This window comes from Podarcis tiliguerta (assembly GCF_965153285.1).
Source record: "Podarcis tiliguerta genome assembly, chromosome: 11".
Lineage (NCBI taxonomy): Eukaryota > Metazoa > Chordata > Lepidosauria > Squamata > Lacertidae > Podarcis > Podarcis tiliguerta.
In genome coordinates, this window is record NC_139544.1 from 36,259,153 (window position 1) to 36,282,428 (window position 23,276).

At 40.5% G+C, this 23,276-nt stretch overlaps 1 protein-coding gene across 6 annotated transcripts in view; it reads right to left on the reverse strand.

Moving 5' to 3' along the window:
- Positions 1-596: 596 nt before the first annotated feature.
- The window catches only part of DMGDH (dimethylglycine dehydrogenase), a 43,446-nt gene continuing 20,766 nt past the window's right edge, over positions 597-23,276 (reverse strand). For 2 of the 6 annotated variants that reach the window (XR_014503052.1, XR_014503054.1), the window contains exons 11-17: positions 22,199-22,329; positions 21,124-21,341; positions 20,764-20,921; positions 18,468-18,527; positions 7,927-8,061; positions 2,661-5,666; positions 597-2,521 (exon numbers count right to left, since the gene is read on the reverse strand). Coding sequence is in view for 2 of the 6 variants with exons in the window: in XM_083403859.1 (XP_083259985.1) it covers positions 5,451-5,666; positions 7,927-8,061; positions 18,468-18,527; positions 20,764-20,921; positions 21,124-21,341; positions 22,199-22,329 (918 nt within the window). In the remaining 4 variants the exon portion in view is untranslated. Of the gene's footprint in view, positions 5,667-7,926; positions 8,062-18,467; positions 18,528-20,763; positions 20,922-21,123; positions 21,342-22,198; positions 22,330-23,276 lie in introns of all 6 variants that reach the window. The other 4 variants (XR_014503053.1, XR_014503055.1, XM_083403859.1 and 1 more) reach the window with 2 other exon arrangements.

The window sequence follows — 23,276 nt, forward strand, 5'->3', positions numbered from 1 at the left end:
GGCTTCTTTTAGTAATGTTTTATTTTGAAATCTTGTAAGAGAATGTTTCAGCTGAAGTGCAAGAGCGGTAAAAAAAGAAGTAATCTGGTAAAAAAAAATGGAAATATTAAAGCAGAACACAGCAGTATTATTCTATGAACGGCCCAATCCTTTGACTTAGCCCAGGGGTCAGCAATCTATTTTTTGGGGGAGGGGGGGGATGAATGAATTCCTATGCCCCACAAATAACCCAGAGATGCATTTTAAATAAAAGCACACATTCTATTCATGTAAAAATACACTAATTCCCAGACCGTCTGCGGGCCGGATATAGAAGGCGATTGGGCCAGATCCAGCCCCTGGGCCTTAGTTTGCCTACCCATGCCTTAGGCACTGTGCTGAGCTGCAGTGAGTTAAGATTACAGGCCCTACTGGAAACCATGACTCTTATCTGTTGGCTGGGAGCCCAAGGTTCCTAGGACAGTTAAAGGCAAAACCTGTAATTCAGGCTTAAGTAAATCCAGTAACTGCAAATGGGTGAAGGAGGGAAGCCATAACTTAAGAACTCTTACACGTGTGCTCCGGACAGCCTGAACCCATGTTGAGAACAGCAGAAATGGAAGAATAACAAGGTTTATTATTGTAGAAAACACTAAACTAACAGGTGCTTGTCTTATATGGATCTGGTGTTTATAAAGCTGGCTTAGAAGCATAGGAATCTTACTTTATTATTTCTATTCTGTTTTACATCGCATGGGGAAAGAAAATCTCTTAGCAGTTTACAGCACATCATACAACATCAAATACAAATATTACAAAATACTAGAAAAGAACATTGCAAATAACAATCATACACAAAAATGTAATAAAGATCCACATTTAAAGCAGCACCATTAACAGTGAAACAAAATATCAATTTGCTAAGCAAAATAACTAAGGAGGCAGCTGTGCCTAAACTTTCTTTCACAATAGCATCTCCCAAAAATAGCACACTCCCACATGCAAATCTCACTCTCAACCATTCCCACCAACCACAACCTTAACACGCTTTATTTCCAACCAACCACTTGTCACAAAGTGAATTTCTCGTTTGTAAAGAATCTATGGCAGTATTAAACATCTTGAGACCCAGATCATTCGCCTACCTCCACCCACATCAGTACAAGGCCAAAGAAACAGCAACACATCCACTTCCTTCTTGCCTTACTCTTTACTGATTCAGTCACTTGCTTATAGGCAACTTTTTGGAAGCAAAAAATATTATTTCAATTATCACCTAATAATGCATTGCTCATTTTCTTCTACTAGATTGATAAATTCATCAATGCAAACTTAAAGGGGGTGGCAGCCTCCAAGTGCCCTCTGGGGTACTTTCTTCAGGGTTGACTCCATCACCCACCCAATAGTCTGCCAAACTGCAGCAGCACTTTTATCTGATCTGTGGGCAAATCTGTTAGCTGCCGCAGTTTTCACTCTCCTCCTCCAGACCAAGGACAAGATGTATTTTCCCTTCACATTTCGGCTAATTTGTATGCTTGTCTATGTTCCCTCTCTTTTCATTTAACAATCGGTTATAGCACAGCCCAATTATCAGAACCTGATTTATCCTATGCTACTTCAGGCAACCTTCTTAACAATGTAAGTCTCACTGTACAGTGGTACCTCAGGTTACATACACTTCAGGTTACATACGCTTCAGGTTACAGACTCCACTAACCCAGAAATAGTACCTCAGATTAAGAACTTTGCTTCAGGGTGAGAACAGAAATCGTGCTCCGGTGGCACGGCGGCAGCGGGAGGCCCCATTAGCTAAAGTGGTGCTTCAGGTTAAGAACAGTTTCAGGTTAAGAACAGACCTCCGGAACGAATTAAGTTCTTAACCCCAGGTACCACTGTATACATTAGCAGGCCACGTGGATACTGAGGGTTACCAACGGGATTTTATTTTTTGTGAGTTTTAATAGGATAACAAGGATAGAAGTCTTCTACTAGTGAAAAAAAAACCAGCAGGAGGCCAAGAGCATTCTCCATATAGGACTGCTTCGAATCAGGTAAGAAAAAGGACGTACAGTGGTACCTCTGGTTACAAACACCTTCGGTTACAAACACTTTGGGTTACAGACTCCGCTAACCGGAAGTAGTAACTCGGGTTAAGAACTTCTAGAGTACCATTTAGGTGGCAATCCTAGCTTATCCTAAAGACAATCCGACTCCACCAACTCTTAGAACATCTAGTCATCAGTCTTGCTCTTCAGTCTGAGCTACTTGTATTTACTCTAGGAGTCTGGGGCCTTATATTTGCTTGCTGTTCTCCTATCTTGTTCTGGTATGCTCCTCACTACACTAGGCCTATTGGACCTGGGAACCTGCCAGCTAGGGATCTGACACTACTGTAGTGTATTAATCAGAGGCTATTTTGATGAGACTGCGCTATTATTGTATTGTACAGTATATAAAAATAATTATTTGTGGGGTTAGCTGTGCTGCCCAGTGTAACTCTTCTTACTGAAATATTTGTAAACTTAAACCAGGCATAGGCAAACTCAGCCCTCCAGATGTTTTGAGACTACAATTCCCATCATCCCTGACCACTGGTCCTGTTAGCTAGGGATGATGGGAGTTGTAGTACCAAAACATCTGGAGGCCGAGTTTGCCTATGCCTGACTTAAACTTTAGGAAACCGGTTAAGAAAAAAAAGTAAGGTCTCTCTGCATTTTATTGCTTTAACTTGTGTCAGTTAGTGTGCAACAAGTTAAGTAATCTAGGCATGTTGACAGCATTTCTCAAGGATAACTGCTAGAGCTACCTTTCTTACAAAACCACTGAATTACAATCTCCATCTGCTTACAAAATTGGCGACATGAAAAAAATGAACAAGGGCTTTTAAAAAACTATATTGCTTTGAAAGGAAAAAGTGTACGAATTTTAATAATGCAAGGAACAAAAATATATGATATTCATCAGGAATTGTAAACATGTATGAACTTACATTTTATGATTATTCAGCGAGTGAAATCACACCAATAAATAATTAATATAAAAGGCCTGATCTATTCTATTCACAAACATATCCTTAATTATATTGTCCCCTTTTAAGAGGCTTTAATTGTAAACAGCTTTGGGAGCCAATCCTGGCATGTTATAGATATAATAATCTGTAAAGGACTCCACAAAGCACAGGCTTAAATCTGGGGTAGGGTGTGCATGCGTACCTCCCGTAGTAGCATCTATGCAAAGTGCTGTGGGCAAGCTACTCATGCTCCAAGAGCAAGTAGCCCACTCGTGGTGTAGTAAAGACCAGTACCACCATAACAACCTTCTCCAACATTGTGCCCTCCAGATGTTTTGCACTAAAAGTCCCATAAACCCCAGACTACATGGCCATATTCTAGAAGACAGCAGGTTGGGGATGACTACACTATGGGAGATTATCTGTCTGTCTGTCTGTCTGTCTATCTATCTATCTATCCATCCATCTATGGACTTTCCGTTCCACATAACGGCTGGACAAGCACCTAGCCGCAAGGGGTAGGTGGAGAGATAAAAGTTTCCCTTTGTTCACAGTTTTACAAATGAGTTCTATAGGTAATGAGGCAAGAGAGAAATTGTGCCCTGTGTTTATATATTTTTGTTTCTACATAAAATATGCTTAAGTCTAATCCTTTTTAACATCTAAAAGAATGTATTGGCAAACTAAGATGTAAAAAGTGATTGATTACAAACAATGTCATCTTAAAAAAATAAAATCAGATCCTGTCATGGTTGAAGAAAATAGGCCAAATAATATAAAGTATAAGAGAATAATTTTGAAATGGATTTTTCTCTCTCACTCCAGCTAGCACTATGGGCAATCCTGTCAGCTTCTATATTTTATTGCGACCTGCTTTGTAAACAGATACTCAGATCTGTACAATGTAATGTCAGCTTGCATTAAATCACTGGCAATAATAGGTGCTCATTATTCAAACTGTGTTTCTACTGGCATGTCTTATTTATGCGTCAGCTTCTTTACTGAAGGACTTAGATGTATCAGTTTCTGTGGAAGATTCTGCACTTTTGAGCAATTTTTGTTTAAGTGACCTTTAAATAGGACAATGAAAATTTAGTGTTGAATAGTGTGAGCATTAGGCTTATGAAAAGGGAAAATTATGGCCTAAGTATGAAATTAATCAATGTTTTATGGATTTGGTATCCAGCACAGGCTATTCAACCAAGGCAGACAGATTTTCCTGGAAGGGCTAGCCCACCAGCCATGAAGTTTCAAATGAGAGATTTGTGTTGTACAGGTGTTCAAAGAAACACAGAAACACACACACACACACACAGAGAGAGAGAGAGAGAGAGAGAGAGATTCCCTATTTTCTGATATAAATCACCAACTAGAGTACCTAGGAATCTAGACCCCTGTGGTGTCATTGGTTTTATCTCCAATTCACTTTCCCAATTTCCTTTTTTTAAAAAATAGCCCAAATGGTGTGAACCAAGTAGCTGTTTTGCAAATAGGGATGGAGGAATCTGTCAATTCCAGTTTCACTGTTTCTCATCCCCCCTTCCTATTTTAAATTTACCTCTATGACTTCCATATCAATTCACCATTTTTCATATGTCCTCTACAAGATTTGACAGTAATTTACTGTGAATTTCCCCTGATGTTTACATATGTGTATGCAATTTTGCCTAATACAGTATGCACAATTTGGCAAAGCAATTTCCCCATATATAATGCATTTTTGTATGTTATTCTCACAGATATATGCATTTTTATGCATACTTAACCTTAGTATATGCATTTTTGTACACATGATTTGGTTGGGGAAAAATGCCCCCAAAATTGGAGAATTATGAATTTCAAAGGATAGCTATCTTTTGGTTTGTGCAGTGTTTCAGAAAGTGCAAATGAGATAAGTTCACCTTATCATACAAACTGAATTGAATTTCTCCCCCATCCTTATATGCAATGCAAGTTCAAAAATCATTGGGAGGTAAAACTGTCTTCTAAGTAAATTTCTGTTTGGTTACCTAGACCCTTGCTTCAGATATGGAACTTATTTCACCACTGCGCCAACCTAGGTAGGAGGCTTTCACTGCTTTCAAATTCCCATCAATTCATGGGCTTATAGCCTCAGTATTTTGTTCTCCTTTGTGATCAGACCATCATTTCTACAAAGATTTGCCACATGCTCTGTAGCCCAGGACTCCCGCCACTTGCTCAATCATACTGCAACAATCCCGTTTTTTTACAACATACTCAAGACTGTTGCTGCTGCTATTTACTGACTTGGTGTACATTATTTGCAAGAACTAATGTGCATAAGTAACAGTGGTTTCTTAAATTGTTCCTTATTCTTAATGATTAGTAAACATAAAGTATTATTTTGTTGCATATTTCATGTGTAATTTGCATTCAACTCAAATGAAATATGCTAATCAAGTCTTGACTCTTAATATTGAGGAATTAAACGCCTGCCTGTTTATATTTTAGCACTTCCACCCTTCTTCTGAAGCCGTGTTCTTGTTGGCTCAGTCATAACCAATGGTTCCTGGATAATAGTTGCTTGATAATTTTTGCCTAGTAGTTCAACTTCCAGTTTCTGTCCAACTTTACTGAGTTCCACAGGGACATATGCAAAAGCCAGACTCTGCTGAGTGCTGTAGCTGTAACATCCAGATGTGGTGTTGCCAATAACCTGAAAAATTACCCAAATATCACAAAGGTTTTAGTGCATGGAAGCCTACACAATTGATGTAGGCTGTATTATTCAATAAAACAGTCAGTATGTTAGAAAATCAAACACATGACTGCACGTTACATAGTTATCTTGTCTGCTTTAACAAAAAAAAAAAAAAAAAAAAGGCTGGGAGCATCTCAACATAGAGAACAATTTGTGCCCTGGAAAAAGATATTGCACATGCATCACCTGTTCTTGAGTAGCAACATAGCTCAACTGCTGCATACAAACTTACCATACAAACTTAAAGGTAAAGGTAAAGGTACCCCTGCCCGTACGGGCCAGTCTTGACAGACTCTAGGGTTGTGCGCCCATCTCACTCAAAGAGGCCGGGGGCCAGCGCTGTCCGGAGACACTTCCGAGTGTCAGAGCCGCACACAGAAACGCCGTTTACCTTCCCGCTAGTAAGCGGTCCCTATTTATCTACTTGCACCCAGGGGTGCTTTCGAACTGCTAGGTTGGCAGGCGCTGGGACCGAACAGCGGGAGCGCACCCCCCCCGCGGGGATTCGAACCGCCGACCTTTCGATCGGCAAGCCCTAGGCGCTGAGGCTTTTACCCACAGCGCCACCCGCGTCCCACACCCTACAAACTTACACTGAAGCATAAAAATATATCACATTCCTCAAGTAATAAATACAGTTTTTAGAATATTCCCCACTCTAAAGAAATAACTTTCATTTATATAAATGAAAGCTGTTGATATGGACACATGCAGATGGATCTAAAAAGTGACTCAATATTGTAATAAATTTTCCATTTCTAATTTCTGAGAAATATTAAATCATACTCAGAGTAGACCCACTGAAACCACTTGAGTTATTAAAGTCCATTGAATCATAGAATCATAGAGTTGGAAGAGACCACAAGGGCCATCGAGTCCAACCCCCTGCCAAGCAGGAAACACCATCAGAGCACTCCTGACATATGGTTGTCAAGCCTCTGCTTAAAGACCTCCAAAGAAGGAGACTCCACCACACTCCTCGGCAGCAAATTCCACTGTCGAACAGCTCTTACTGTCCAGAAGTTCTTCCTAATGTTTAGGTGGAATCTTCTTTCTTGTAGTTTGGATCCATTGCTCCGTGTCCGCTTCTCTGGAGCAGCAGAAAACAACCTTTCTCCCTCCTCTATGTGACATCCTTTTATATATTTGAACATGGCTATCATATCACCCCTTAACCTCCTCTTCTCCAGGCTAAATTGCATTGATCTGAATGCATCTCAAAGTATTCATTCTCTTTGGAAATTTGACACCTGAAGGTGGCACAATCTTTGTGTGAACACAGGTCTTCAACCATTTTGGACCTGGAACCCTCCTTTAACCCAAAAATGCAACTGAGGACCCACTTCTTATTTTTTTTTACCATACATTTGTATGAAGTTAGTGCTGCTATTGTGAGCAACTTAGGTCAGGATGCGTTTTTCCCCTGCTTTCCTGTTTCCTCCCAGACTCTCTCTCTCCCTCCTGAATTATAAGCTCTGTCCAATTTCAGCAGGCTGTCTTATCTTGTCTGCCTGAAAGCTGGGTGGACTGGGGTCCTGATTCTGTTTCAAAGTAGGGGGGGAAGCACAGAGTACATCAGGACAGTCCTCATCAGTCCTTTACTTTAGAGAGCCAGTGTAGTGTAGTGGTTAAGAGTGGTGGACTCGTAATCTGGTGAACCAGGTTCGATTCCCCGCTCCTCCACATGCAGCTGCTGGGTGACCTTGGGCCAGTCACACTTCTCTGAAATCTCTCAGCCCCACTCACCTCACAGAGTGTTTGTTGTGGGGGAGGAAGGGAAAAGGAGAAGGTTAGCTGCTTTGAGACTCCTTAGGGTAGTGATAAAGTGGGATATAAAATCCAAATTCTTCTTCCTCTTCTTCTTTACATAATCTTTGGGTCCAAGGTGCTTAGAGCTCTGAGAATTAACACAAGAACCTTGAACCTGGCCCAGTAACAAATTCCTTTTGTTGTGAAAAGCCCAGCAGAGGACTGTGAGAACTGCCACTGGTAGAAATTGCAAAGCGGTGGCATTTTTTAATCTGTTATAGCAAAAAATAAAAACATATATCATTCCACATGTGCGTATTTCCTTGCGCAAACATATGCTGGTGTTTGCAACCCTTTTTAAACTGTGTGCAAACTATCTTTTGTTCATTTTGAAATATGGATGGAAGCACAATATGTTCTAAAAAACTTTGCTTCAGTTTTTTGAAACAAAATCTATGCTACTTGCCTTGTTATTATACCAGACACTTTCATTTCCCTCTGGATCAACATTATCCGTTTCCAAGGTGAGATACACAAGTTGCCGTTCAAGCCCCTTTTCTTTAATCTGCTTCAGTGCTTGCTTTCCTATGAAGTCTGCTGGCTGGGAAAAAAAGATAATGATGATAAATGATTAGTCAGGCTCTGTGACAGGGTTATGGATGCAAGCATTTAAATTTGCCTTCACTTGTTTTTCCATCCATTATTAAGCTTTAGATAAAAGTACAAATTAAATCAAACCATTGGGCTTATTGAATGTTATTTCATCTTGCTCACAATGTGGGTATGTTCAGTTATTTTACCTCATATTTGTCTACATTTGTAACCTTTAAGCACTATACATTCTGATTATATACCTTAAAAAATATTATACTGAAAAGAGCTCAAGCTTCCTCTTGGCTACTTACATGGGGAAGTAACAGCAGAGTCATTTATAGAAAACTATTGAAAGAAAGCCCACATCCCCTTCCCCTGCCTCCTGATCCCACAAAAGATAGCAACAACAGACATTTATCTGGTAAGCTACTTTGTGCATTCCAAAGCTATTGGGGTAGCTCATGCTATGTGCAAATACTTTGCATGCAGAAAACCCCAGGCTTTGCCTGCGGTATCTCTCTCAAGTTAAAAAGACGTAAGGTAACAGTTGTGGGAAAGACTCTTGCATGCGTGTATGAACTACTGACAACTAGACCAAAAGTCTGAGGTTGTGTGCACATTAACTCACTGGTAGCACAAAATCCAGAACCATTCATGTTTGTCTTCAACATGCTGATTTCAATCAAGATTGATTCTAGATCCTGCCATCTACTTAGGGTGGGTGGAGTTACTTGATATGTGTTTCAAAACCATCACCTTGCTTAGGTTAGGCACACCGTTTTCTCTTTGCACATTCCCCAGGAGAAGGAAGTTGTGATTGTGCTTTTAGTATACACCCATCCACAGCTTCATTGGTCAGGTATGGAGACAACCCCCCCCCCGCCCCACATACCATTGCTGGGACCGCCTACATATTACTTGGGGTAATACAGAATCAATCTGCAATGAGCCTTTATTTTCAGAATGAATCCAGTTTCTCAAGAAGCGCTTTTCAGGAGCAAAATATGCAACAGATCTAGATAGTGTGCGTATGAAGAGAAAACAAAGAATTTCAACTGATTCTAGAATAGAATGCTGTGTGTATACAGAACTACAAGGGTGCTACATTGGCTGCAGTAGCTGAGTACAGTGGTGCCCCGCAAGATGAATGCCTCGCAAGACGGAAAACCCGCTAAACGAAAGGGTTTTCCGTTTTCAGAGGTGCTTCGCAGGACGAATTTCTGTATGGGCTTGCTTCGCAAGACGAAAATGTCTTGCGATTCTTGAGGGTTTTTTTCACCCCCCACCCCCTTTTTCTAAGGCGCTAAGCTGCTAATAGCCTTTTAGCAGCTAATCCGCTAATCCCTTAAGCCTTTAATAGCCACTAATAGCCGCTAATAGCCGCTAAACCGCTAATAGGGTTGCTTCGCAAGACGAAAAAACCGCTAGAGGAAGAGACTCGCGGAACGGATTCTTTTCATCTTGCGAGGCACCACTGTATCAGCAAACAGGCTTACTTAGGCCTATCCAACCCTGGCCTCAAGCCTGGCCCCTGTGTCTGCTATCAGCAGCAGTAGAGCCAAATCAACTTTTCATGCCTCCTCTGGAATCAACCTTCAGTCACACTTGTTTAGATTCCGCCCTTGCCTCTGAGTCTTTCCTGTTTCTGGTTCCTCATAGCTTTATATGCCTACCCTGGCCTTAATCTTTCTGGTATGGACCATGCTTGCCCACGTTCAGGTTGGCACCTGTTAAGAGCAGCCCCTTGCTGCAGCCTGACAGAAGACCTGAACTAAAATCTGTCAGGCAGCCTTTTTCAGCTTGCTAGGCTTTCAGGAGGCAGGTAAGAGAAAAAAACCCTCTTTGCCTTTTTGTTGTTGCTTTTTGATGGTTTCAGTGGTGATGGTGAATATGTTTCCTTCTGATACTAGATGCTAGAATTAATTGGGGAGCACTTACTCCAATTTAGTTTCTGGATGATACAATTTGTCTATGTGATGACCTTTGAAGCCAAACTAGAGAAAGAGCAATGCTTACTAAATTCACTTTGGAATGTTCTGTCTAAAACAAACAGACAGACAGACAGACAGACAGGCAAACAAACAAACAGATAGAGAGATATGCCGGTGAAGTTCTTCAAGCTAGTCTTGAAAATAAACTTCAGGAGCTTTTAAAGCTGACCTCAATATGAAAAGTGAGCTTTACAACTCCCAACACTCTACTCAGGTTTGGATTAAATACTCCCTGTCCGTATCCACCACTCTGTCCCACACCCAAGAACACTTTAAGCTAGAAGCTGGCAAGAGAAGCAGTAGAAATACATAAATCTTCCTTCTCTTCTTTCCATCACCCCAGTGCTGGCCACATGGAGTGGGGGAGAATTTTGCCTGCAATTCCTTGCAACCTGGCATGCTATTACTGTAGTTGTGACAGGGCAAAAGAGAACATAGGAGGAATGTGGGAAGCCTTCCTAATCTCAGTTCAAAATATGCTTCTGCTGCTGTTATTGCCACTGTCCAGTTTCAATATAAGAAAAGGAAACAGAGTATGTGTTTTTTGGCAGGCAGCAAAACCGCACACAGAGTGGCTCAGGATATTTACGCAGGTTTTCCTGAAAAATGCTGCAGACAGTTGATGTGACCAGGACAATCCTAAGTGGCCTTCCTCCACAGGACTCCACCTCTCTCAAGAAAGTCAGTACTGAACTTTCCTGCAACGTCCCTCAAGGCCAGAAAACAATATGCGGGGGGGGGGGGGGGCTCTGGTCTGCAGACCTACCGTAATTAGCCAGCCAGGTTTCTCATTTGGCTTGTAAGGCCACTTTACAGGTGTGGGGCAGGTAAGGGTGGGGCTCAGCCAAAACAGTTGTTTGCAGGTACCTGCAAAGCCCCAAGGCTGCAGAAAACAACGTTCTAAAAGGGGTTTCTGAAGATCTGAAGATTTGACAAATCAGCTGATTGCCAGAAGCGCAGCTCAAAGCACTGCACAAATAGTGTTTTGAGAGTCTTTGTCTTTTTGGGGCAAAATAGGATCTGCTGGCCTGTCAAACTTGGCCCACAAGGGGTGGAGGAAATAACAATCTGGTCTGCCAGGCTAGAAAGTTTCCTTACCCATGTTTTAAACACATGTTGCCCTTCTACTTGCCAATTAATTTGCTAGCAATTACCGTAAACCAGGACACTATGCTATTGCAATCCATGTACCACTTGTGAGCAGGCATGGGCAGCATGCTGCTTGAACAGGCACAATTTATTTCTTGTCCTTAGTGTCTCCTTTTCCTTTGCTGTCCTCTCCATATACCATGAATGTATTAACAGAGGGAGAGAGAAGATGAGAGACAATGAAGGGCAAACCAAAACACGAGCCACCAGAGAGATAGCAGTGCAGACATACCCTTATAGAAAATGGCAATCAGGCTTTGCCAATTAAAAGCAGTAATCCATAGTACACCAGATGATATAAATTGAGTGCACTACTGCTTTTGGTTGACTCCAGTTATTTCCAGGAGATACACTGGAAGGGGGGGGGGCAGGGTAGAAATCATAAATGTGAATCTGACAATTTACATTTGTTGGCTCTTGGCATTTCTTATCTGCAGCCAGTAATTCTGTGCATTGCTTCTCCATGTTCTAGTGAAACTGTCCTTAAAAGAAGCCCATGCATTTGAATACTTCCAAGCTCCCCCATGCTTACTCTTCAACATTATTCACTTGACTCCCATAAATCCATCATTTATAAATGGAAAACACAGTTTGCATGAAGGTTAATGCAGCAGTCATAATTGGAGCCTTGAGTATGACCTGGTAACAGATGTGAATTGCTTTAATGGGTCACTTCTAGATTAATTGCATAGAAGGTAGTTAACTCCTGTGAATATATAAACAGGGCAACAGCTAGAGTAATTCTGATTTGCTTTAGCCTTTTTTTAAAAAAAAAACCTCACAAATTAATTTGCGAAAGAAAATTTCATGTGTGTTATATTTAGTTCTAAGAAAGAAAAGGATGGTTCAAACCACATTTACCAGATATTATACAACAGCTAAATCAATGATCAAGAAAACATTTTAGTTTATGTGCTGTGTTTTTTCCTGAAATAGTTGTTTAGTGAAGACAAAGAAGCATATTTATATTACAATACAAAAAAAGAGCTTTTAGAATATTTCCTTTCCTATTGACAGTAAAGGAAAAGCATAGCTTTAATTAATATACTTTCTCTGTATTTCTTTTACTGATTTTTTTTAATGTTTTCGCATTCCACTGTGGAGGTTCTGGATTTTTGCTATACTGTATGTTAGGATAATTTTCGAAAAATTGTTTTGTAATAGTTTTTACCACAGTAGCCAGTGCTTTTTTTCTTAAAAAAATGTTTATGGGTACTTTCATTTTGACTCAAGAAATAACCATTTTATAGTTCAAATCCAGAAAAATAAATACAGTAAATGGACAAAGGTACAAAGATTCACAAAATGTTTAGGGGTATGTGTACCCCTGCGTACCCCCAGAAAAAAGCAGACTATAGCAGATGAAACTATACAACTTAAACTTAAAAAAATGTTCACTGTATATATACCCCAACCTCCTTCATTCACTATAAAATCATGCATGAGGAACTAAAATCCCAACATAGGGAAATGATTCACATGTCATGTTATTGCCAGAAGGAAAATGTGTTAGTGTACTGTAGTCCAGTCTACGTGTCCAGTATCAGCAGAGAGAATCCATGAATGAATTCAACAAAGGGTGATAAAAGTGGAGCAAAGAAACAAGTACTGTATAAAATTGCAATCCTGCAGGAGCTTCTCTTGTACAAGGGACAAACAATACTAGAAGAGTACTTGTGCTCAACTCCCATTACTTTCAATAAAGCTCATGTATGATAAAGGCTGGCTTTCCAATTGCACAGGGAGCCTTTCCTTGTGCCCATGTGCTGTAGGGGGGGTCGTAGAAAACATGCCACATATGCAACTTGTGATTGGACTCCTCCTAACCATCTTTCTCAGATTCGACTGAAATGATTTTTTAAAAGGGTGAGCAATCTCCCTCTTGAGGATCCCCACCCCTACCTACTCTTGTAGTAAATTAGTGCAAGATTTCTCTGGACCCAGTGTTAGCTGCTGGTTGATGGGATTAGGAAGAAAACTTACCTGGGCCCAGTACTGGCAGAACTGATCATAGAGTTTTTGCAATCCTGTGAGGTATATTTTCTTGTTTACCCTACATGGGAGGTTTGTTGCTTTCTGTTTTCACAACTTTGATATATCTATCAAAGGGTGCTCAGGTAGGATCCTTAAAAGTGAAGGAGTTGCAGTGGGCTCCTGAAGGCACAAGCCATTCCATCTCAAGGGTGGCGACAGAATTGTGCCCTAATGGTGGCAGGGCAGTAGCCACCAAAACACAGTTGTCACCTGTAGCTGCTTCCTGACTTCTGAAGACTCAACAGCCTGGGCTGAGCCAAGCATCATTGCAACTCAAGAGTTGTCAAAAATAGGACCACTTGTCTCTGTGAAGCTGTACCCAACAAGAGTTGTGGCCATTATAAATACTCTTTGTGGGATAAAGACCTCTTGCTTATTTGTGTGCAGGTACATGCACATACACACACACCATACCTCCTAAGTACCCTGGAAAAACAGGACATCCCGGGGTTTTTGCACAAGATCTCGACGACCATTTTGGGTGCCATGCTCTAGTGCTGCACTCTCGCCCTGGAAAAAAAACTTTTTCAGGGCAAGGATGAGGTGTGGATCATGTGACTCGCCTGGGACTACATCCCAGAAGACACACATTCTAGTTTGGTGCTTGAAAAGTTGGCTAGTATGACACCCCTCTCTGACTTTTGTATGGCTAGAATGGGGCCTCCATATCTTTTTGATTCTGGAAACTCTGAGCACTGGCCTGTGGTCCCTCCCTGGTATGCTTCCCACGAAAAAATGTGACCCTCAAGCTGATAAAACTCCACACCCCTGCTCTATACCCTAAAAGGCTACCTAAACAGCAATGGAGCCAAAAGCAACAAATTATATAGACAACCTATTTTGGCTGAAATATTTTTTTGGACTAAAATCTAATCCTTAAGTAAACAATACAACATTTCAAAATAACAAGACACCTTCAATACACACATAAATCACTGTCATGGTTGTAACTGTATGGATTTTGGCACCAGTCCACACACTTGCATGCTGATTTCCAGTTCACTTTCACAAATAATGCACATAAGCAAACTGATGTCCACTTGTACACCCACAGGTTGTAATGTCCAATCACTCAGCTAAATGGCTTTTGTCATCTGTAGAGACTGCATACTTTGCTCAATGTGTCAACCACTTTCTGTGGGACTTGGAAAACTGAGTTTGCCACAATAGCATTTTATAAAATTAAGGCTTGGTGGTGGGGCTCAACAATTTGCTGAATAAGTGCTTCTTCTGTTGGTAGCATTGCACTTCTTTCGCTTTCTGAATGGAGCAAATGAACAGAATATGAATTGAATGTGTCTTCCTGGTAGGTTCATACATCAGGTGTGTAAGACACTTCAAATCAGGTGGACATCAGGTATGTATGAGACAGGAGATGGAGACTTTGAACAGGTCTTCCAAACAGTCTTGGAAGCTGGCTTGTGGTATCATGCCCCAAGGTGGCATGAAAGCCCAGCTGTCCATCTCTTCCTTAATCATGCCATTCCACTTTGTGCTTGGCAACTTATAATTCATATAATTTGACATGACTGCTTTCATCCATAGCTCACTGTTGAGATGAGGTTAGAAGGTCATCAGTAGCAATAAAGCATCTCTATCGCTCCTTGTGACAGTGACTCTGTTATGTCCTCCTGACCCTGCCTCAGACAGATGCACAATCATATGAATGGAGTTGAGGTGGTCTGTGTTTCTTCCAACTGATGAAGCATCCTAACCATCATGATCACCACTGCTTGTCTGTGTCACTATGTTATGCCTGCTGCAGCAGTTCTCTTTTGAGGAACAGAACAAGTGAGGCCTTGTTTTCCTTGGATTTGATTAATGGTCTCCATTGCACAGGCAATATGCTGTCCCTGCTGCTAATGTCAACTCTTATTTCCTTCCTTTCCCAATTTGACACTTTACCATAAGGTTTTTGATTGATGGGTCTTTGCAGCAGTCAAGCACAATACCAACCCTGCTGCAAGTTTCCTTGAAATTCTTCATGATATTCACCACAAAAGCATCCAAATAGTCTCCAAAAGTCACTGCATCCTTGACCTTCACCATGGCTGGAAAGCCTTGCCCACTCTATGTATACCGATCCCCAATAGTTGAGGGCTGACTCTGACCAAGTTATTCCAATCAGAATTTTTTAAAAAATGAAACCAGAAAAATGCCAGTTGATAAATATTAATGTCAGAAACGTGGGACGCGGGTGGCGCTGTGGGTAAAACTTCAGCACCTAGGACTTGCCGATCGCATGGTCGGCAGTTCAAATCCCCGCGGCGGGGTGCACTCCTGTCGTTCGGTCCCAGCGCCTGCCAACCTAGCAGTTCGAAAGCACCTCTGGGTGCAAGTAGATAAATAGGGACCGCTTACCAGCGGGAAGGTAAACAGCGTTCCGTGTGCTGCGCTGGCTCGCCAGATGCAGCTTGTCACGCTGGCCACGTGACCCGGAAGTGTCTGCGGACAGCACTGGCTCCCGGCCTATAGAGTGAGATGAGCGCACAACCCTAGAGTCTGGCAAGACTGGCCCGTACGGGCAGGGGTACCTTTACCTTTACCTAATGTCAGAAACACAGAGACTGATGTAATTAATCTTCATATAACTTCCATCAGTGAAAATGAATTTTCTAATCAAGGGAGTGGTCCTCTAAAAATAACAACACACTTTTTAGTAGGTCTAGTTACTGACATTTTGATTCCTTAATCAAAACAGCAACACACCCATACTTCTATATTAGAGCCAGTGTGGTGTAGTGGTTAAGAGTGGTAGACTCGTAATCTGGTGAACCGGGTTCATGTCTCCGCTCCTCGACATGCAGCTGCTGGGTGACCTTGGGCTAGTCACACTTCTTTAAAGTCTCTCAGCCCCACTCACCTCACAGAGTGTTTGTTGTGGGGGAGGAAGGGAAAGGAGAATGTTAGCCGCTTTGAGACTCCTCCGGGTAGTGATAAAGTGGGATATCAAATCCAAACTCCTCTTCTTCTTCAAATCCAAAACCCCCATGGGCAAGGCAGACCTCCCTCAGTCATTCCATGGATGTGGAATTCTGACATAGCCACTTTTACGCCTACATTACCATGACCACCTCAGTCAGCAGCCCTCCATCAAAACCAAGTTTTTTCCTGGATTTTCTTTGTCTACATTCAGCCATCAGGCGGCTGTTTCTGAAAACCAGCAACACCAAAGCAGTGACAGAAATGAAAATACCTCTTACAACTACTGCTGCTGCGGCAAAACTGCTGTATATGGTTGCTTACCTGTAATAACTGCTGTACTTTTAAAAATCAAAGATATGAAATGTCTCAAAATAATTCATACTTTGACAAAAAAAGTAATGAAGACTAAGGTTACAGTCCCACAAACATTTGAAGTCAGTGAGACTCCCTTCTGAGTAAACAAGCATGGGATACAGTTGCACTGTTGCAATTCTTCACATAAGGCTTAATTGGCTAGGAAAGTGCATTCCAAGGTTTTGTGGAGTTTTAAAGTCCCAAAAATGTCTATTGTCAAAATGGAATAGCAATCAAACCAGCCTGACTTTCTAGTGTGAGCGTATATGGCAGAATACGAAGACTCCAAGCAAAGTACTGTCCTTCCATTTATGTCTAAGGTTTCTTTTATGAGCAAATTGTATAAAAGGTTCTGATTCCCAAATTCTTTTTTAAAAAATTATTTATTTAAACTATTTCCAGCCTGCTTTATAGGCCTGAGAAGCTTTCAAAGTGACTTACAAAAGATTTGCTCAATTAAACTTTCATTCAAGTGTGGTATCAGGAACAGAAAGATAGTATCCCTATGGTGCCATGATTCTTTTCAGGTGGCATTTCCTTCCCTCATCCTTGTACTTCCTTGGTACTGATCTTTGGCCTCTACCTACTGTGTAACAGAGCTCATTCTGATCCTCTGAGGCAAGGAAGTGGGGCTGCTTAGTAGGAGTATTAGTCTGTCATTTGCTTTTACTCTATATCATATCTGAAGAGATTCATCTGAGTATTTGTGGATCAGATTGTTACAGCAGGTGCCTTCTACAGTGTAACATGCTATATTCTCCTATACGCTGTATTCGTTTATAGGAAACATTCTAGTAGCAATTGCTATTATTTTTAAGCAAAGTATGCAGATGTGTAGAGTGTAGATAGAAACTCCCAAATTGTGAGTTTGTTTTCTTATCCAGTCAGAAAAATAAAAGGAGTTAATTAAGGACAATGATGTTTGGGGTCCCTTGGAACTAAAATATTATAATTCAATCTGTCAATAAGGCATGCAAACACCTTTTAATGGCACAATTTATTGGGTAAATCTCTTATGAATCCTGGAATGGATCCAAATTATATACACAAAGCTACTCAGCTGAGTAAGATAGCACCAACATCTGCTGCAATCTGCTTTAACCATCACCTTACAGCACACAAGAGCCAGGCCTGTGCAATATTTTGAAATTAATTATTCTTCATTGGCCATTCCTGAATAATTCCAGGACAGCCTTCCAAATTAAATTCCCTTGACATGTAAACACAGAAAAGTCTTTTTTGCCCCTAGAGGCAACTAATATTTGACAGACTTCCTATCCTGAACCGTTTCACCCTGGCATATTCTTTTTTTAAGGAGTCACAATCAAGACTATATCTGCAAATTTATTTCTTCCATTGAAGCAGGTTAATAGTTTAGGCTTGTGTAAACTTCTTACCTCCATTCATGCTTTCAAAAGGCTCACTGTATTTTGCAGCAAATTTATTTCTCTAAATGCTGGAGATAAATATCAGCAGCTGGACATTTATTATACTTTATATTCCCCTCTTTTTAAATGAACTAAGGGAGATATACATAGGGTCCCCATGTCGTCCCAAGCACTGACCAGACCCAGACCATCTGTAAAATCTCACATACTGAATTTGCCACCACACTTACAGCTGTCCAGTTGGATTGTAGGAAATATAAATGGTTTTGCAGTAGCAATTAAAGAAATGAATCAATCAGCATCCAAAATTCAACACCAGAACAAAATTCGTTTCAGATAAAGAGATGCACAAGGAACTAGTTCTGATTTTCACATTCTTTGGCAGATGTAGTTAATTCGTGGGACCAATCTACCTATCAAAGCAACATTATTTGAAACCAATTCTCCAGCATACAACGTGGAACAGTGCTGCAGAAATTTATCAATATCTGTTTTGAAGAGTTTATATATAATATTTGCAAACCCAGGAATAATTTCATAAATATATATCTCTAAAAATGTTTCAGACCTACCTTATTTAATTTTATAAAATATTTCAGTCCGGCTTCCAGAGGATTGGTGTCACAATTCATCTGTTAAAAAATATGCAATAAGCGATTTAATCACTAGATGGCATATTTCCTTCACGTCTTTTCACTTTCTCATACTGTTTTCCATTTATTTCTTTATGAACAACAAGTAACATCTCTTTTGTTAAAGGATTGTAATTCTTAGTGACATTTGTATCTTCAATAAAAAAGCAAGTATATATTTCTTCAATATCTACAGTTAAGAAGACAATAAGAAATGAGACATCCTGCAAAAAAGCCTTTACTCCACTGAGAACTAACCAAGGAAGATGCAATTATGATTTACTTGCAAATCTACCTCACTATCCCTCATCCCACAGTGAACAGCTATCTGATGCCTCAGTTGTTCTTCTCATTTTCAACAGGTAAGACAGTAGGGTGGAATTCTGTGGGATTGCTGAAGTAACAATTGCATTGGGATGCTCTCTAGACCAGGTGTAGTCAATGTGGTGTCCTCCAGATGTGGTTATACAGTGGTGCCTCGCAAGACGAAATTAATTCGTTCTGCGTGTTTTTTCGTCTTGTGAATTTTTTCGTCTTGCAAAGCACCACTGTGCATTGACGGTTTCCCATAAGAATGCATTGGCGGTTTTTAAAAAAAGGCGCAAGCCGTTTTCGTCTTGCGAAGCAAGCCCATAGGGAAATCCGTCTTGTGAAGCAACTCAGAAAACGAAAAACTCTTTCGTCTTGCGAGTTTTTCGTCTTCCGAGGCATTTGTCTTGCGAGGTACCACTGTATTACAACTTCAATCACCCCTGACCATAGGCCATGCTGGTGAGAGTTGTAATCTCAACATCTGGAGTGTGCCATGTTGACTATCTCTGCTCTCCAGGTGAAACCAGAGAATTCCATATCCACAGCAGTTTTTGTGCATGTGGAATCATACAATTGCAGACCCGGAAAGGGACAGCAAGAGTCATCTAGTCCAACCCCCTGCAATGCAGGAATCTCAACTAAAGCATCCAAGACAGATGGTCATCCAACATCTGCATAAAAACCTCCAAAGAAGGAGAGAATTATATACGCATGCATCACTACCTACTGAATTACGGTCACAGCATTTTGAAAGAGCTGGTGTCATAGTAATATCAGCATCTTTTTGCCGAGAAATGTTAGGGAAAATAAGAAGCTGGGTTATACCAATTCAGAAAATGCAAAACGTCTTTAGGAAAATACCCTGAAGTGCAAGCAAGCAAGCAGCAGTCCAATGTAGCATGAGCAGCCTCAGTTGATGTGGAATCCTGACTAGGTAGGAATGGGAACTGAATGGAGGAACCAGAAGAGAAGCAAGCAAAATACTGAACAGGAGCATGTCACACGGTTCTTTCTTTGCTTTTCCTGTTCATCCTCTGCTACACACATCCACCATACAAGTGTTAATGTATTAAGGGGGAAGTAGCAGCAAGGGTATATTATCTCCAAACGTTATCAATAACTTTTAAAAAACACTTGTTGAGTTTTATTTTGTTTAAATCTATGGAAGGTGTGAGCTCCGCCTCCTCTAAAATGGAAGGGACTTCATAATATCCAACATTTTATGAGAAGGATTGGGGCAAACAGGATAGCTATTCCTCATATTCTCTGTGATGATATATATCTAAAGTGTGTCGTACAAAGGCGAAATTGCAGTCAGTGCACATTTTGACTGCTGGAACAGAAATGCCTTGAGATAAATGAGAAAGTTTTTATAAATTCCTCATACAGCAGAGGAATGAATTAGAAATGCTTCAGAATAGAGGTTTGCATCCTGGATACAGCTACCTAAATGTAGGTCTCATTGACTCCACAGTGCATGCTGTTTTCTCTGAAGACAAACCCTTAGCTCTTTTCTGAGTAACCTGCTAAAATGGGTGTAAGGATCTGGGCACAATTTCAAAGCCCCTTAGGAGCTGAAAACACTTTAGACTGAAACGGCACAGAGTTTAATTATCAGAGTATGCTCTAAATAAGAATTCCACCCACACATACTACTGTGATCTCTTAATTGAACAGACTTTTTAATATAGAGGAAAAAGAAACATCAGTGAATTAAAAAGGAGGCCTTGGTGCCACAAATGTAATTGAAAATACTAACAGTTTGCCCTCATGAAAAATAGAAGGTGTAAATCATAATAGTAGCTGTTTCTTATTTTACTCTTATCAGGCCTTGAAGAAGCAGAATAGTTAAATATGATTTACCTGTGACCAATACACAAATAACACCAAAGAAAGAACAAAAAAGAAAGAATTATATTCAAACCTCTGCTCCCCATGCCCGGAAAGCCTTTTCTAGCCTTAACGTATTCATCACATATGTTCCAAAGTTGTCAATTCCTTCTTCACGGCCTGCTTCCATGATAGCAGAGTATAAAGGTGCAGAGTCTTCTCGCCTGTGGTACAACTCCCAACCCAGTTCACCTATTACAAACCAAAGGTTGACATCTTAATCAAGTCTAGAATTAAATTATGGTCATGCTTATTTAAAGGCATAACATGAAAATAAACATTAAATGACCCGTCTCTGCAAGTAATAGTGGTATTACTTGCAACCACTGCTGCCTTGTATAGAAACCACCTGTTTTGCTTATAACAACAATAATCCCTCCCCCTCCCGCCTTACCTGTATAGGATATTCTAATTGCAGTAACAGGAATATCCGCAATGTTTAAATGCCTGGATTGTAGAAAACTAAATGCTGCATCACTGAGATCCTCTGTTGTCAACTTCTGGAGGACTTTTCGTGCATATGGACCAGCTACACCCAATACTCCAATTTCTTCCGTGACATTTCTGATCTCAACGTTAAACTGTCCTCTAGATGCCTCCTCTTCAATCCATCTGAAAATAAAAGGCAACACTTTATTAATCCAAACATTAAAATGCATAAAAGAACTAGGTTGACAACTCTGACTATCAAGTAAACCCAAGTCATGAAGAACGTCTCTTGTACCTCTGAGACAAGCTCACCCCACTCCCTACTGTCCCATATTCAGATTCCAGATATATATATATTTAATGCATGAGATACCCAACTGAATAATATCATCTGCCAATGCAACCAATTCCCACAGCTTTTCTGAGGCTATCACATTTATCACTACAAATATTTATAAACCTCTTTTTGAGGTCCATTTAGTTTTTTATCAAGGGGCAGCCAACAGAAATTAGTTGGGACCATTAGTCATTTCTACCCAAATAAATACCCGCCTTGCTAGTATGTGTCCTCTACACTATTTGCAGTGTGCAATCATAGTCTGTTGAAGCCTTTGTTTTACCAGGATAAATAGGCTAAGCACTCTCAGCGAGAGGTGAACAATACTTTTGATTTATACCAGCAACTTCTGGAGAGAAGATTTGTAATCTCAGTATTTTTACGATGTACTCTGAGCTGTTTACAATGTTATCTCTGATTCAGAAGATCCCAGTATGCATAAAGGCCAGAGCTCAATGGTGAAGCATCTGTCCCAGGCTCAATCTCTGGCATGTCAAGGTAGGGATGGAAAAGACTCCCTGCCTGAGACAATGCTACTCACTGTAGACATTAATGAGCTAGATGGACCAATAGTCTGGCTCAGTCCAAGGCAACTTAATCTGTTCCTATGTGCTCTGGCTCTTGAAACTTTCCTGCAGCTCCTTCCCCATTTCCACCATCACAAATGGCTTTTTAAACTTCAGTAGATACAATGTACACTGACCTCAAGTCATGAAGCTCTGATCCAGAACCAGTAATTAACAAAAATTCCCCTGGCTTTAGATGAGAGACTGTGAGCTCCGCATAGACTCTGCCTCTTGGGGTTAACATATGACTTATATTTGTGAAACCTATCTGAATAGTAAAAAAAGAAAGAAAAGAAATTATAATACAGTACAGCAGACATTATACAGTATAAGGAAATTGAGCTCTTCCTAGCATACACAGGCTGCAATCCAACACAGACATAGGCATGCTTAAGCACCACTGATTTCTATGGGATTCCTGAAGGCCTCAGTTCTGGTTTGTTGCACACAAGGATGGGTGAATGTCAGTTTTTGTTTCTCTCAGTTTCTCATTTTTCTGTTTTTCAGTTAGTCACATTACCACATCAGTTTGCAATTTGAAAATTCAGCAGAATTTTAGTGCAAATTTCTCCTAATATACACATTTTTGTAAGCAATTTCCCCTAATATAATGCATTATATATATTATTTTCACTAACACAGTGCATGTATTTGTATGCTCACTTACTCCAGTATATATGTTTTGGTATACATGACTTGGCTGGAGAACTGTACTGCAAAGTATGGAGAATTGTGTAGGGATAGCCGAGTTTCAGTTTATGCATTGCTTTGCAAAGTACATATTAAATAGGTTCACATGTTAACATAAGGATGGGGAGAAAATTTGGTTAACAGAATTCCTCATTCATCCCTACATCTGTCCACCTGATTTGGAACAAATTCACATCCACAAATTTGGGGTAATGTTTAAATGAGGCTTAGGTGCATAGCATCTAATTTGTTTAGCTCCAATTCCTGCAATCTTTGCGCCACTAAATTTTGAGGCATGCAGTTTCCACAAGGTGAAATGTATAGATTCCAGGCCAACATTATATCTATAGTATGGGTATGAGGTTGATCCAGGTCAGGCCAAGTGCACACAGGAAGGTGGAGGTAGATGTAATCCTACTTCCTTACCACTCTTAGTCTCAGTGCAATTGGGACTTCATATGAGTAGGACTATAAACTTATTTTTCAGCATATATTAAAACTAATCTAAGACCTATATTGCTGTTA